The 17,080-nt window shown below is 43.7% G+C and overlaps 1 protein-coding gene across 6 annotated transcripts in view; it reads left to right on the forward strand.

The window, feature by feature from the left end:
- Positions 1-17,080, forward strand: part of TSKU (tsukushi, small leucine rich proteoglycan) — a 74,491-nt gene that overhangs the window by 41,553 nt on the left and 15,858 nt on the right. The window contains exons 2-4 of one of the 6 annotated variants that reach the window (XR_011194843.1): positions 5,077-5,225; positions 6,077-6,171; positions 7,152-7,202. The exons of 3 other annotated variants lie outside the window; for them this stretch is intronic. Coding sequence is in view for 1 of the 3 variants with exons in the window: in XM_069203902.1 (XP_069060003.1) it covers positions 6,153-6,171 (19 nt within the window). In the remaining 2 variants the exon portion in view is untranslated. Of the gene's footprint in view, positions 1-5,076; positions 5,226-6,076; positions 6,172-7,151; positions 7,221-17,080 lie in introns of those variants that run through there. 2 more of the 6 variants (XM_069203902.1, XM_069203904.1) reach the window with 2 other exon arrangements.

Raw genomic sequence — 17,080 nt, forward strand, 5'->3', positions numbered from 1 at the left:
GTATCCTATCTACAGACATATATTCATAAACACATGTACTTCATCTAGTGACCTATTTTAACAAAAAATATGTACAACACAAAATACATGTGCATCTCTGTATATTTAAAACATACCCTTACAGCACATGCATACTTGTAAACACGTGCTTACGATGTACATACTAGCACTACACATGCATACCTATGTGCGTGACACATATGTACCACATATACATACCTACAGATAAAAAGTATATTTACAACATATATTGTACATAGGACCATTGAAATTATGCGGCAGGAGAGGACCAAATTATGCAGCAGGATTGAGTAAATCGTGTGCCAAGAAAAGGCAAATTATGCGCCACATTTTGTAATAGTATTACTTTATTATTTTATCATCTGTGAAATTGGTAACATCCTCTGGGCATTGGTTGCACCGCTTTAGTACCAGTTTAATACCAAAATATAGCAATAAGCAGGAGCGGCTCACTGTGGTAATAGGTGCGGGAGCGACGTACACACGGGTGGGGAATTAATATTTTTTTTTTACCTGTGTTGGAGAGAGCCTACTGCGCACGTGTGTTTGGCCTGCCCGAGAGAGCCAGCCAAACTTACATGTGCAGTGCTTGTTACAGCCTGTGGCCTAGCCCCTTTTACCAAAAACCGATAATAAACATAGTTTATTATTGTTCTTTTTTGTAAAAACAGAAGGGTGACTAGTCCAGCTTTGCAAAGGACCTTCCACTGTACAGACACATGTGTCACTGCATTTTCAGTAATATTTGAACCGGTTGAGCTAGAAACAACCTTTTTTTTTTTTTTTTTAAATCTGCAGAATATGCGACAAATGATAAATTATTTAGCAAATCTATAATTATGCGAGAATTTCCTCAGCTGCACAACCGCATAATTCCTGTGGCCCTGATAATACATACACATTCATATACATGCCTACATACACATGCATACTTACGTACATCAAACATACACATAGGAACCCCTATAGGCCTCGTGGTAAAGGCACTATATAAATATAGTCAGCTAGTATTGCATGAACTTCACATGCATAACCATATACATTAAACATATGTGCAGCACACACTACATATGCAGATCTATGTCCAAAAACATGCACAACACATGCATATTACATATACACATATTCACATAATTACACATATACATACACTATTGGGACTCCTGCACAAATATTCTGCATTCACATATAAATACACTGCATGCACCACATAGCTGCACCAAATGCATGGCCTAGATATGTCAACATGCATTCACTACCTCTGTGAATTCATTGCGTATCCTTCACTTTAGAGTACTCCCTAGGCGCGTGACTGGATCCGGAATCTTTTCTTCAGCAGTACTCCTCCATGCCGCTTGGTTGCGCAGTGCGGCTCTGCATTGGTTCTATACCGCCCCAGAAGTGACGGGCAGAGGCACGTAGAAGCGCAACCTGTGCGCGCTGATGTCAGTTTCTGGTTTCTCCTTTCCATGCCCTCTTACATGGAGCATGAACATTTGTTGGTACCAGTGTGCTGAATATGAATACTAAGGTGAGGAATTTGCAGTTAGAGTATCCACCAGAAACAGTTATCAAAGGTTAGTAATTGTGTTCTCCTGCCCCGCCTCTTCCATTTCTTATTATCTCATGTGGAGTTCATATCCCGTCATTACCAGTCCACCCCTTGCTGCTTTTATAATTTTCTTAAAAGACCATGGAGTATTCACAAGCCAGCGAGCGCCCTGCATAAAACAGAAATAGCAAGTAATTCACGTTCAAATGAGGAGCATTTAGAAAACTTCCCTGCTCTCTTAACAGCACACGTCCCCTCAGCTCCCTGTTTTAACCAAAATACTCTATTCCTGCTGATTCTCTTTACCTTGCTGTGTCCCTGGTGCCAGGACCACAGACTGCGTAACATGGTGCAGCGTGTTCGTTTTCTGGCTTAAGTAGGCTGACTGCGTGGGGAACGGCCCTTGGAGAGCCAAATTACGAGAGATCTCGAGAAAACTTCTTTTATGTAGTTTTTTTTCGTTCTCAAAAAGAAAACGTATCTGTTCAGCTGTGAAATGTGAAGTCGGGGTACCACCCTAGACAGTCATAGTGTTTTTATGGAGGAGCTGATGGGGAAGGGTGGTCCATCTGGAGTGGAGACGAAACCCAGCCCGAATTCAAGCTCCAGACTGAGAGGGGGACTGGGGATGACTTTGTAGGGCTGAGCAACATTTCAGGAAGTGTCTAGTTTGAAAGGCACTAAGTGCAAACACGTGCCCTGATGGCACAGAAACGACATACGGTGGGGAGGTACGTCTTACAGGTTACTGGAAGTCTGTTTGAGTTCTCTAGTTTTTGGAACTGAAGATGGCAAACTTTAGGTTTAACAAATGGATGTCAATTTACCTAAACGCCAGGGGCAGCCGAAGCGACGTTTACCCTTCCTGGCATTCCAGTGTTGACTATCCCATCCTCACCATCTCCTATTTACTTCAAAGAGATTATGATACAACCAAGGTGTGAAAACTTCAGAAAGTAAACAAGACTTTTAAGAGTCCCACCTGCTTTGTTACTTCTGCCTTTATCGTCCCTATGACCAGGAGTAGCACGAGCAGTGCCAGGGTAGCAGCTGCTACCCATGGCTACCTCTGGTTGATGCCTTTGGTTTCATAGGGAGTGGCATGACCAGTAGATGAGTATAGCTTGTGGTACCAGTGCATTGTGAACAGCCTCTTGTCTTGTGACTTGCCCTGGAGGCCTCAAAGATGGATCTGCAAAAAACAATGCATGGTGTAAACCATGGGGCCTGCAAAAGGTGGGCTCAACCACTTGAACATCTATAGGCTAAAGGTAAGTAGGGCTGGGTTGTTTGATCAACTGGTTTACGCTCCTAAAGGGAATACATGCAGTACTGCAGTTACTCGAAGATTGATCAGAAGTTAAGGTCCAGATATTGTGAGTGGAGATAGGAAGTCTAGTGAATGGCTAGTTCACGCACCAGATAGCGTCCCATTGAGGTTGTTGAGTCCACCGAAGTTAAGAAGGCCTCATGCAGGAAACAAGGACGCGGTAATCCCAGTAAGTTCTGGTCAGACTGGGAACGTGTATGGTCTATCAGTCGTCAGCTGCTCTCCCATCTGTTTCTAACTTGGGTTGGTGCACAGGAGCTGATGTTGTGTTTTTTGATTGTGAATCTGTTTGTCTCTGGTGTTTTTAGCTGTCTCTGCAGTTTAAATCTAGTGTGCTATTGTATCCAAACCCTCAAGAGCAGTAGGTCAATGTGCATAAAGATTTCTATGAGCTGCAGTGTGACTAACCAAATCTATGCTGACTGTTTTTTTTGTTGTTAAAGCTGTGGGATGTTTAGATTTGTCTGGCAAAGCTGATAATTTTACAGCTTTACAAAGTTGCAGAGTGTGTGGGCTTTGCACAACTTAATCAGTACATGAAGTTTACCCCCAAAACGTTTTTCTTCTACAGAAGAATTTTTGGGGCAGTATTCTGACAGTGAATGCATGCTTTGCAAGTATTTTAGATTCTTAAAAAGATGTATGATGGCAAAAGACCTATTATGGGCATACTCAGAATTTACAAGGGCTTCCAGTCTGCCTATTGCATAACACTGGTTGCCTCTATTTTCAGTGTCATTATCCTGCCTAGTTTTCAATGTTTTTCCTTTATCTCAGCTTGTGCCTCCCCTGGAGCATATAGCCTCCTCACCAGCTCTGTTGGGCTTGTTTCTCTCCTCCTGCTGCTCACTTTCAGAGAAATAGTTAAAAAAAAAAATATATGTAATTGATCATACTTGGATCGGTAAATAAAAAGGATCATTTTATAGGCATAGTGTGGCGGTCATGTAATTGTATTTTTTTTCTGCCGCACTGCATTGCTTTTTCCACTTTTCCAGTGGAAATGCTCCTGGAGGATGGATGCCTCGGTGTACAGTGTCACTCTCCTCCACAGCAGGCGAAGTGGTCCTAAAATAAGGACCTGCGCACGGTCTCCCATTATGGAAATTAGATCCTCCTCCAAAAAGGAGTTTTTGCAAGTGATCTTTACACATGTGGTCCTTATTTTTGGCTACGACCGTGGCCTTATATAATCAATTTTCATAACTTTTTCTCTCTCTAAATGTGTCCATCTGTTGGATGGGGTAAACTGTAAAGGCGCAGCAGCAGAAACACGTACAGGAGGCTGAGCGTATGGGTTATATCACTCGGACTGGCCTTTTTACTAAGTAGAACATCTAAATCACAGCAAACTCTTAGTGAAAACGCTTTAAAAGGCAGAGATTCTCCCACTTCCTTATATTCTAGAGGAAGCCAAGAATTTGAGCTGGGGTTCATGCGTCATGCCCCCCTCGAACTTCCAAAGTAGATGAGCACCACTTAGATGAGCCGTCGTCAGGTCGTGCGTCAGGCCCTACCACCGCCACCCTGCACGTGCGAGGAGGAGACACAAAACGCTTGATTGGTTGCTGTCCTGACAGTCCATGAGCGAATGGGCCTGCCTCCTACTCAGTGGCGTAGCGTGGGGGGTGCAGGGGGGGCCGGCCGCACCGGGCGCAACATCTTGGAAGAGACTAAATCCACGGGTTAGGGGGCGCAAATTACTTGCCTTGCCCCGGGTTAGGGGGCGCAAATTACTTGCCTTGCCCTGGGTGCTGACAACCCACGCTACGCCACTGCTCCTACTGCCATGCTGCCCTCACCCCTCCTTGCAACTTGGATAATACTTTTCTTACACCCTACAGATTGTCAGGGTGTAGAAGACAAAATGGTGGAAGGAGTTTTGCCTGCTTCCATTGTTTCAGTTAAGACAGGAGCATGGCACTGATTTCGTAGTTCTTGTTTTCTTCAATCTTAGCTCAAATCTTCTTTGACATAATACTGTATCATAAAACTTATTACCACGAAATGAGTTGGTGCCTGCGTGTAATAGTTTGTTATAACATTGTAGTCTCATGTAGGTAATTCGTATCTATGTGCAACACGGTATACTAGCATTGTTTTCCCATGAAAGTATCTTGTGTCTTTCTATAATGGTGCATTACAACATTTTATTCTCTAATTGCATTTGCAGCTAATAAAGAGAGCTGATATCACGTCTGACTTTGTCCGCGCTACAGAAAAACTGCAGAGATATTAAATACATTTTTCCTTGCTCCTCTTAAGCCCTACATGGATTTTTGCCCCAAGCTAACTTCTACATAAATGAGTCCTGAGTGCCAGGTAGATGATACATAGATATTTAATGTACATATTCCACTTATGAATTCTTTGTAGTTTTTAGGTCTGCCTACCAGACTGCTCTTCGATGTCTGCAGGAAAAAGCCTCTTGGGGACCATTCCAAAAATGTATTGCGGGCTTAAAGGCCACCCATTGTTTACACTTAGTGAGTTTTTTGTCATTCTCATTCACTTGCTTTTTATTCCAAGGCTTGCCTTTCTCTTTTTTTTGTTTTTGTCCCGTCCCTTGCAGCATTTACTCTTTACCCTTCTTTTATTTGTCTGGCTTTTATCCTTCCGCTGCCAACATTTATGGAACTACTTTTTTCTTTAAGCACTCCATGAGAGTGCATGTTTTTTTAAGATCTCTTTTTGTGTGTGCTGCTTCCTGTCCACCAAAGCCCTGCACCCTCCTCCCCGAGAGCTCCATGTTTCTCCCCGTCTCATTTGTTTCCCCTTCCTTGGCTTTTATATATTTTTAGGTTGTGTGCGCAAGTGCTTTGACCTGTTGTAAGTATTGTGGGCTTTTAACCACGCCCACACACAAAAATCACTTGATGTAATTGGTAAATGCTTTACGTTTGTCCCACCTTGGGGCGTTTTGGTTACTGCCTTGGACACCAACCCTGTTACAGGGATAGTTGCATGATTGCTGATATACTTCACCATGGACGATCTACTTGTTTCTTTTGTCCGTGCTCCATGGCCGCCATGGTGCTCACAGCGCAAACTCGTTTATACTGATAACTAATATGAGTCATTTCATTTTTGCTTTTATTTGCATGATCTGTAGGTTACCGGATTACCTTCTCGGATAATTCATGGTAAATATTTATGTCTTTGTTTTTTATTAGGGTTAGCTCTTCGAAACACATCGGAAAGCAATTCCTTTTCAGGTCCTGAGATGTGTTGAAAGCACCTTCACCCATCATGCCCAGGCAAGCTGTAGGTGGGTGTCACTGTGTCCAGTGTGGGAAATGAGGTCTCTGTGGTTTCAGAAGCAGGGGGTAGGGAGCGTGGACAAAACAAAGGATCACCAGGACACATAGCAGAAACATCGAATGACTTCATAGTCTAGATTTGACCCAGAGGCGAAAATACAAAGCTGTTCTCTCTCCAGAAAGAACAATAATTGCCAGAGCTATTTTGACATTTTTACATTGTATGCACTCTGATGTGCTTAGTACACGTTCTTTGCAGCATTCACATTAACCCTCTGCATTACCTTATGATGACTCCAAGCTTCCACTAGACAAAAGTACGTTCCTTCTCCAGAAAGAACATTAATCGCCATAGTTATTTTGACATTTTTTACATTATATGCACTTTGTGATTTGGCTAGTACATGTTCATTGCAGCAGGCACATTAACCCTCTGTGCTACCTTATAACGCCAAGCTTCCACTAGACAAAAGTATGTTCTCTCTCCAGAAAGAACCTGCATCAGCAGAGTTAATTTGACATTTTTACATTATATGCACTTTGTGATGTGCCCAGCACACGTTCTTTCCAGCAAGCACATTAACACTCTGTGCTACCTGATGATGACTCCAAACTTCCTCTAGAGGAAAGTATGTTCTCTCTCCAGAAAGAACATTAATCACCACTTATTTGACTTTTTTACATTAAATGCGTTCTAAACAGAAAAAAGTCACAAATGGAAAAATTAAACAGCTGTAACAGTGAGCTGAAGGGTCTGGGAGTAGCTGGACATGGAATATATAGGCCCGTTATAGCTTTAAAATGTTGTTGCCTCAGTATTTAGTGCTTTAACATTTATATGCCGCAGCCGTGTTACTACATAGCATTTTAAAGCTATATCCTGCTTTGAAGATGATTTTTGTCCTCCAGGAATAATGAGTTATCTGTTTGAGCGCAATATTACAACTTTACTGAACTTCTTAATACCTTTGAAATGTGTGCATTGCAGCCGCTTCCAAACCCTGTGCAGGTATCCAACCCCAGCGCATGAGCTGTAGCTGCAGTCTCTGATGAAAAGGTAAGGTGCTGAAATCCTGGCTTTGCCGTGTTCTTACTTTGAGACACTACTATTCAAGAGGGCATTTCAACTGTAATATCGTAAAGTTGGAAGCCAGTCCTTGGAGTAGTATTCGTAGAGTTGTCCAGCTTCCTAGTTCAAAATGTGATTCGCTTACTTGGTTTGTTTCGGCTTTACATTCTAGAACTTGTAGTTTTTTATTTTTTAAAAGTGAAGCTGGAAACCAGCCATTTAAATAGTATTCGAAGAGTTGTTCAGCTCCCTAGTTTGATTTGCTCATTTTGTTTACGTTTCTGCTTTGCATTCTGGGACCTGTAGTTTTATTCTTATAATGTGATATAAGATGCGAATACAAAGTAGAAGCCTGACTAGATGAACTACACACGTTTGAGTCTGTGAAACTTGAGCTGTGTGTGGGTTTGTATTTATAAAACTAACCTCGGAGGGCTTACAGTTGACTATGCTGTCAATGGTCAATATTTTATAACTTATATTTCAGTTCAAGACTAACTGAGGATCATGAATATTATGTGAGATGGCTCTCCTCAATTGAGTGAAAAACCATGGGCCTTTTGTTCGACTCCCAAGACTGCAGTAAAGGGCAGTGATCCCATAAGCACGCATTCATGGAGTATAGCTGTTTATTCAGTGCCCTGCGGGCATTGTCGCCTGTACCAACTGTCACGTAAATATGTTTTGCACCTGGGAGTAGTTTGTGTTTTAAGGACCTTGTTTAAAGCAAATATTCCAGTAGGCCTACAAGCCCTTTAGTTATATGCAGGACCACTAGAAGTATGTGGCAGAAAATACCAAAATATGCAGCAGGGTTGATCAATTAATGTGGCAAGAAAAATCCAGTTATGCGTTTACAATTACAATAGCTCCGACTCCAGTAAGTGCGGGACCTACTGCATTGCAAATACTTGTTTAATTGTTCTTCCTCTTCTATCCTTTGCTCTTTCTGCCCACTCTGTTATTTTCTTCCCAGCCTCTACTTAGTAGCTCCTACATCCCTCGTGGTCATGAAAAAAATGTTTAGTTTTTTTGGGAGGGAGGGCCAAGCAGCTCCCATTTCCTACTGTACAACAAATCACTCCACTTTTAGACAAGTATTGGCAAAGCCAGTAGGTTTCACCATTGTTTTTTCTTTCTAACTGGATTCCAGAATATTGGAAAAATGTTATAATAATGTTTGTTTTAAATTCGATAAACTGTTAATAGTTGTTTATGTTGTGGTGTATGTTGACTTAACCCCTACAGTGTCTTGCACAAGGTGATCTTGTCCAAGGCACTGGTTCCCGGGTGCCTTGGACGAGATCACCTCATGGGCATGGGCTCCCCACCCACCCCCCCCGGTCGCAAACCTTGGGCAAGGGTCGCTCCCGGGGGGGGCATTTTTTTGGAAGGCCTTTTCTGGCCCCTCTGGGGGCAGAAACCCCTAGGCACCAGGGGTAATTTTTTTGTTTTTTGTTTTTTACAGGTGGGGAGCGACCCCTTTAGGCAAGGGTCCCTCCCCTAGGGGGCAAATTATATATAGGCCATTTCTGCCCCCCTTGGGGGCAGATCGGCCGATTTTAGGTCAATCTGCCCCCAAGAAACCACTAGGCACCGGGGATTTTTTTTTGTGCGCCAATGTCACGCAGGGGAGCGACCCCGTAGGCAAGGGTCGCTCCCGGGGTGGGGATGGAGGGAGGCAAATTTATTTTAGGCCATTTCTGCCCCCCACCCCCGGGGGCAGATCTGCCTATTGTTATTAGGCCGATCTGCCCCCGGGGGGGCAGAAACCTCTATGCGACAGGGCGCTTTTTTTTGGGGGGGGGGGGTTTTGTGTTTTTTTTTTTTTTTTAGAGAAGGGGAGCGACCCATTAGGCAAGGGTCGCTCCCCTGGGGGGCATATTGTATTTAGACCATTTCTGCCCCCCAAGGGGGCAGAAACCACTAGGCACCGGGGATTTTTTGCGCCAATGTCACGCAAGGGGAGCGACCCCGTAGGCAAGGGTCACTCCCCAAGGGGGTGGGGGGGCATATTAATTTAGGCCATTTCTGCCCCCCCCCCTGGGGCCGGCTGAGCTAGAGGCCAAAATCCACAGGTAGGCACTTTGTAAAAAACACCTCTGTTTTCTGTGAAAAAATGTGATGTGTCCACGTTGTGTTTTGGGCTATCCTTCTTCGTGGGCGCTGCTGTCAATGTCACGCAAGGGGAGCGACCCCGTAGGCAAGGGTCGCTCCCAGGGTGGGTTGGGGGGGTGGTCAAATATATTTAGGTCATTTCTGCCCCCCCGGGGGCAGATCGGCCTATTGTCATTAGGCCGAACTGCCCCCAGGGGGGGCAGAAACCTCTAGGCGCCAGGGCAAAAAAAAAAGGTGTTTTTTTTGTTTGTTTGTTTTTTTAGAGATGGGGAGCAACCCATTAGGCAAGGGTCACTCCCCTGGGGGGCAAATTGTATGTAGACCATTTCTGCCCCCCTTGGGGGCAGATCGGCCGATTTTAGGTCAGTGTGCCCCCAAGGGGGCAGAAACAACTAGGCACCGGGGATTTTTTTTTTTTTTTTGTGCCAATGTCATGCAAGGGGAGCGACCCCGTAGGCAAGGGTCACTCCCCAGCGGGCTTGGGGGGCATATTAATTTAGGCCATTTCTGCCCCCCCTGGGGCCGGCTGAGCTAGAGGCCAAAATCCACAGGTAGGCACTTTGTAAAAAACACCTCTGTTTTCTGTGAAAAAATGTGATGTGTCCACGTTGTGTTTTGGACTATTTCATTTCGTGGGGGCTAGGCCTACCCACACAAGTGAGGTATCATTTTTATCGGGAGACTTGGGGGAATGCTGGGTGGAAGGAAATTTGTGGCTCCTCACAGACTCCAGAACTTTCTGTCACCGAAATGTGAGGAAAACGTGTTTTTTAGCCAAATTTTGAGGTTTGCAAACGATTCTGGGTACCAGAACCTGGTCAGAGCCCCACAAGTCACCCCATCTTGGATTCCCTTAGGTCTCTAGTTTTCAAAAATGCACAGGTTTGTAGGTTTCCCTAGGTGCCGACTGAGCTAGAGGCCAAAATCTACAGGTAGGCACTTTGCAAAAAACACCTCTGTTTTCTGTCAAAAAATGTGATGTGTCCACGTTGTGTTTTGGGGCATTTCCTGTCGCGGGCGCTAGGCCTACCCACACAAGTGAAGTATCATTTTTATCGGGAGACTTGGGGGAACATAGAATAGCAAAACAAGTGTTATTGCCCCTTGTCTTTTGTGTAAAAAAGACGTCTATTTGAGAAATGCCCTGTAATTCACATGCTAGTATTGGGCCCCCTGGAATTCAGAGATGTGCAAATAACCACTGCTCCTCAACACCTTATCTTGTGCCCATTTTGGAAATACAAAGGTTTTCTTGATAGCTATTTTTCACTCTTTATATTTCAGCAAATGAATTGCTGTATACCCGGTATAGAATGAAAACGCACTGCAGGGTGCAGCTCATTTATTGGCTCTGGGTACCTAGGGTTCTTAATGAACCTACAAGCCCTATATATCCCCGCAACCAGAAGAGTCCAGCAGACGTAACGGTATAGTGCTTTCAAAAATCTGACATTGCAGAAAAAAGTTTGAGTAAAACGTAGAGAAAAATTGCTGTTTTTTTCACCTCAATATATATATTTTTTTTTTCAGTTGTTATTTTCTGTAGGAAACCCTTGTAGGATCTACACAAATTACTCCTTGCTGAATTCAGAATTTTGTGTACTTTTCAGAAATGTTTAGGTTTCTGGGATCCAGCATTGGTTACACGCCCATTTCTGTCAATGACTGGAAGGAGGCTGAAAGCACAAAAAAGCATAAAAATGGGGTATGTCCCAGTAAAATGCCAAATTTGTGTTGAAAAATTGGGTTTTCTGATTCAAGTCTGCCTATTCTGGGAAGCTGGTGATTTTAGCACCGCAAACCCTTTGTTGATGCCATTTTCAGGGAAAACACAAGCCTTCTTCTGCAGCCCCTTTTTCCCATTTTTTTTTTTTTTTTTTAAAACAAAATTTTCGCTGTATTGGCTAATTTCTTGGCCTCCTTCTGGGGAACCCACAAAGTCTGGGTACCTCTAGAATCCCTAGGATGTTGGGGGAAAAAAGGACGCAAATTTGGCTTGGCTAGCTTATGTGGACAAAAAGTTATGAGGGCCTAAGCGTGAACTGCCCCAAATAGCCAAAAAAAAGCCTGGCACAGGTGGGGGGAAAGGCCTGGCAGCGAATGGGTTAATAAACAACAAAATAAACAACTAACGGTTTATCAAATTTAAAACAAACATATATTTGTAATGCAGTTAGATAGAAAGAAGAAACAAAGGTCAAACCTATTGGCATGATAACATGCAGCAAAGAAGAAAGATGGCAGTGAAGGAAGAAGACGGCAAAGAAGACAGAAGACGGCATGCAGTGACGAAGACGGCAGTTAAGAAAGAAGACAGCAGTGAAGAGAGAAGACAGAAGACGGCATTCGGTGAAGAAGAAAGAAGACGGCAGTGAAGAAAGAAGACAGAAGTCGGCATGCGGTGAAGAAGAAAGAGACGGCGTGCGGTGAAGAAAGAAGACTGCATGCAGTGATAAAGAAAAAAGACAGCAGTAAAAAAAACGGAAGACCGCGTGCAGTAAAGAAGAAAGAAGACATCAGTGAAGAAAAGACAGAAGATGGCATGCAGTGAAGAAGAAAGAAGACGGCAGTGAAGAAAAAAGGCAGCACGCGGTGAAGAAGAAAGAAGACGGCAGTGAAGAGAGAAGAAAGAAGACGGCATGCAGTGAGGAAGAAAGAAGATGGCAGTGAAGAGAGAAGACAGAAGACGGCATGCAGTGAAGAAGAAAGAAGATGGCAGTGAAGAAAGTAAACAGCAAAAGATTTTGCAAGCACGTGCGTGCAGGCGAAACCTAAGAACTTTGTCCATGTACATTTTCCTGTTTTTTTTGTTTTTTTTTTATTCGCCAGTCCAAGTGACGTACTCCCGTCTTGTATTGGTAAAGAAATAAAAAGTAAGAAAATGGTACCCACACCTGTCAGTAGGCGCACGATTTGTGAACCATACACACAGCTTCTGAATGATGCGATGTCAGAATATGTCAGCACACCGCGCATCATGACTTTTTTACTTTTTTGCACCACGGCTGCAGATCTTGGGCATAAAGCATTTCGCTTTTCACTGAAGCTGTTGACAAAAAGCATTGCCATAGCCAATAGGTCACCGGTGAGACCCATTGGCTTTGCCAATTATTCTTCCCCAGTGAGACCTCTGACATTATTTGACAATGTTTCCCTTCTTTTTACTAGGTGACCTTTCTCGGTCTTCATACGTTAGTTGGTGCCTACCTCCCCATTCATTTGGTTAGGTACTTACACTCCCAGCCGTCCATTCATTACCCTTGTGAACTGAAATATTCCTTCTCCAATTGGAAACCAGTTTTTTTTATGATGACCACACAATGCAACAACTGAAGGTCGCCATCGCAAACAAAGTTACACACAACTTCTGGTTGAAAATTTAGCGCTGTAACCCGCATTTAAATATTTTAGTTTTCTTTTGCATTTTCCAAAACCGCTACAAAATATCAGTGCCGAATCACCCTTCTTCAGGCCTGAGCCGGCAGTAACTGCCTCACCTTGACTATTCTGAACTTCTCAATAACTCTGACAGGATCCGAGGTGACGCACGGACGCGGCTGCCATTGATTCTTACGTGCACGTGTGTCACGGGGTCCGATACCGGAAGCACACGAAGCCCTCTGCGTGTTTGTGGCAGGCCGGGGCGCCTCTGTGACTGTGGAGAGGAAGTGTGGTCACGCCGACCTCCTTAATTGGCACTTCTCTTGATTTGCTTTCTTGTTTATTTTTTGCATTCCCATGCAAGGTTGTTATTGAGTAATTGAAAAACATTAATTTAAGTTTACATTTTATTTATAGTATGTTCATAGCTCAGTCCCACTGACCCAAAGCTGTGGTAAAAATCAAATTGTGTTTAGGTAGCGGGGTACAGGGTCAGGTACATATCAGGGCGGTCTAATGAACTAAGGCTTACTTAGCAGGGTTTGTTGTCATCAGCCTGGTACTTAAGAATGGCACTCATTTTATCCACTTAAAAAGGAGAAAGGCTGCGTTGACCCTGATGGCAACCTAGCCTGTCACTTTTATTGGTCAAGATAGTTAAAAGGAGTCAACCTGCTTCTCGCAGAGTTCGAGGCAAATTACCCGCTTGTCGTCTCCCATTTTTGGATTCTTGCTGCGTCACGTGATGGAACTGTCTGCTGTTGTTTTCTGGGATGTTCTGAAAAGCCACAGGGACATGAATGGTGATCCAGCAGTTATCCTGCTGGACTTCTCTGTGGCCTTTCATAAGGACCTGCATCCAAACCTCCTACACCACGTCTCCTAAATGGGGTCTGAGGATGGAGCCTTGGACAGAATTGTCTCTCTTCAACTTTCTTTTTCTTCACCTTGCCTCCCATTGAACCTTCTGGGGTCTCAAAGAGCTTTCCTATCCACCCTCTGCGGTTCAGCGTTCCTCTTGGCTCTCTCCCAAAGTGGTCCAGTCCTTCATCTTTTCCTGTTGTAACTACCTAGACGTCCCCCAGATCTTTCTGACCTTAGGACAATCACTTGACTCGGATGCCTGCATGCATAGGATCCATTCTTTTCACAGTGCACAACTGGATTCCCAAGGACCATCTCAAGGTATATGTCAGCGAACGGCAAGCCCTAAGCTGCAGCGGCCAGATCATTGTATAGTACTGGAGATCCTAGTACTGCAGCTTCAAGCAAGGTTGACGTGGGTTGCCAGACTGGGTGGATGCTGGTACTGGGATACCAGCAAGAGCTTCAAGCAAGCTTGACAGGCATTGATGACATTTGTTTCACCTTTATGCCAAAGATGTCCCACTCCATCTTTTTCTCCTCTTTCACATATGCAGCCCACAGTACCATCTCCTCCTGGCTTTCAGTCATTAAATCCTGCCTTTTTTTCTTATCTACTTCCCTTAAATATTTCTAACACTGAAATTCCTGCCTCTTCCCTTCTCGGCTCATTTGTTTTTCTTCTCCCCAAAACATCTTTCCCTCTCTCATCCTTCCAGTAATTTGGTGTTTTTTTTACTGTAGTCTCTTTCTTCTTGCACACCAGTGCTCTTTGTGAGCTTTTTTGTTATCAGGTCCACAACTTTCGTCAAAATTTGTCCCTTGATCACCTATCAAGCCACCAAAAGTGTTATTCATTCTCTTTTTCTGTCCTTTCGATAGTTCCATTCTGCTAACAGCTTAATTTACCTATTGTTTGCCCCTCTATAGTTGGACTTTATTTCTGCTATGCGCCTTCACTCTTCCCTCACCTCCTATCTTTCCGCTGGTTACTAATTTCATTCTCCCTTCAGGAATGTTTTTTTTTATGTACGATCATTAAATGAATTCACGACCTATCCCCTCTCTAGCACTCCTCTATATTCCTTCCCATCCAATACACTCCCTACCCTAATTTGGTCTGGTTGCTTCCTCACTGTGTATTTATATTGTTTAGTTCTAGAACTGTCTCCACTTGCCTTTATGCTCTTTTTCTTCTTGCACCCTTTTATGTCCCTTTGAAAGTTCGTGTTCTCATCAAATCTTTACATGACAGTTTTCAGTCGTCTTAAGCTTACCTGACTCAGCATTTTGTGCACTTTCTTTCATTCCGTTTGTTCTTGTAGCAAACTTGCTATTGGGAATATAAGGGGCACACTTGATTTTTAGGTCGTGCTTAGGCAGCAAACATGCACTGTCTCTCGACGTGCTGTATTCCCCTCTGCGAGCTTTTACCACGCCCACTGCTTTTCATTTGTTCCTTCCTGTGGCCTTTTAAATTCCTTGCTTTTAATTGGTGAACTGTTGCTATTTGTCCTGCCTTTTGGTGTGCTGTTCCCTCCCACGGACACTGCCCCTGTTACATGTGCCAGTACTCTTTTGTTAACTTATGTCGTTTTTGGCACACTTTTTTTTTTTTTTCTTTCTTCTTGAGGCTGGCCCATCTTCCTCCGTTGAGGCCCACACTTGCAATTGCTGAGCAATTGCCAACCCCCGCCCCTCTCTCCCCATCCACCTCCCGTCAAGCGCCTATGTTCCAGGCGGTACTCCGCACCGCACCACCGGTCTCGGGCCGACTCTTCTTGATAGTGAAAAATTTATTTTTTCAGCTATCTTTCCTGTGGGCATGTGATGATGAAAGGCAGCTTCGGCGCCAGCTTCTACAGAATGGAATCTTGAAGCTAGAGGGCCGAGAACAACAACCTCACATTTAAGACACAGGTCTTAAGCGGAGGAACCTTTTTTAAACCAACTAAACTACATACATCTTAGGGAGATTGGGAGACTTTCGTCTGCCCATGTGCTACTCAACAGGCCTTTAATGTTTTTTGGCCATGCGCACCCACTGCTTGGTCCCTTTGGTCAGATATATCCATGGCGACAATAAATGATTAAATAGCTTTATATTCATTTTGATGGATCCACGTGCCTCTCCATTTACATGGGTGATCTAACTTTATATTCTGCCAAAAGTGCACAGTGAACCCCCATTCCTGCACATCCTTGCTTTTGCATCAAATAAGAGTGATGCCTTTTTCACCCGCATGTCACAGAAATACTGTGCAGGGCTTTTAGTGGCATGAGGTAGCCTCCAGTCAAACATGTGCAGAAAAACACACGGTGACGTCGATACCGCACGTTATTTTATAACTAGGGTTGTGCTACATAAATTACGCCATGTATGCCCATAAATAAATAAACCGGGAGGTAATACCGAGTGTCAAAGATTACCACATCTTTTGTATTATTTTATTTAAAATATTTCTATAGCGCTGATGCATCCAGGCGGGCAGCGGAGCGCATTACAGATTACAGCAGGGTGATGGAACTGTTGCATTGGGAGTTGTACACGAGCAGAATCTGCACTGGTGTCTCTTAGAATCTATAGGAGAAAGATTACAGGATCTGTGTCAGCCAAGAATCTCCCTCATGCCCCTAGACCTAAAAATGAAGTCCTCATTCAGACATTCCTGCGCCTTTTAAGGCTTGCTCTAGCACCTTGTTGCTCTTCACCAGAGCAGCCTTCAGTTTGAGTGCTAAAAGCCGCAAAATACATCCATTGGAAAACAGCGAGTACGATTGTGAGCAGATTCCATGGCAGACACAACTCGTGATGCATGACATGTTCTGCACCCACCTTAGTAATGATAGTGTAGAAAGGATGTTTGATAAACTTGACGTAACCTCTAAAACGAATTTACTGTAAACTTTCCAAAGGTTCTCTTTTGGTTTAAAAGAGTACAATTATTCTACACACGATCACTACGAAACTACTTTTGCACTGTTGTAGTTCTGTTTATGTGAGGGATATCCTGCCTGCGTATTACGAGTCCATTATATCCTATAGAACTCGTAATTCAGTGGGAGGGATATCGTCACCTTTGGGACAGATTAACCCCCTCCGCCAAAGTTGTAATCAGGCCCATTGTCATTTACAACGTTAATAGCGCTCTCTCACGAATGCGAGACCTGTTGGCATTGCAATGCTTGTTTTGCCCTCTTACCCCTGAGATTAGTTTAACTAGTCTGTGGTTAATAATATACACATCTCTGGAAATGCCTTTGCCGCTCATACCTCATCTGTTGGGTTATTCAAATTGGCATACATAGACTGTTAATCCCCTGTTTCGCAGATGTCCAGCAAGATGTAATCATTGGACGCTACCAAATAGTCAGGAGTCGCCCAAGCAGTTCAGAAAAGGCAGGCAAAATGAATCCCTCTTTGTCATGGAGCATGGTGTATCTAGAAAACTTACAAGCATTGCAGATTTGAGACATTCTGCATA

The sequence above is a fragment of the Pleurodeles waltl genome, chromosome 8, assembly GCF_031143425.1.
Source record: "Pleurodeles waltl isolate 20211129_DDA chromosome 8, aPleWal1.hap1.20221129, whole genome shotgun sequence".
Classification (NCBI taxonomy): domain Eukaryota; kingdom Metazoa; phylum Chordata; class Amphibia; order Caudata; family Salamandridae; genus Pleurodeles; species Pleurodeles waltl.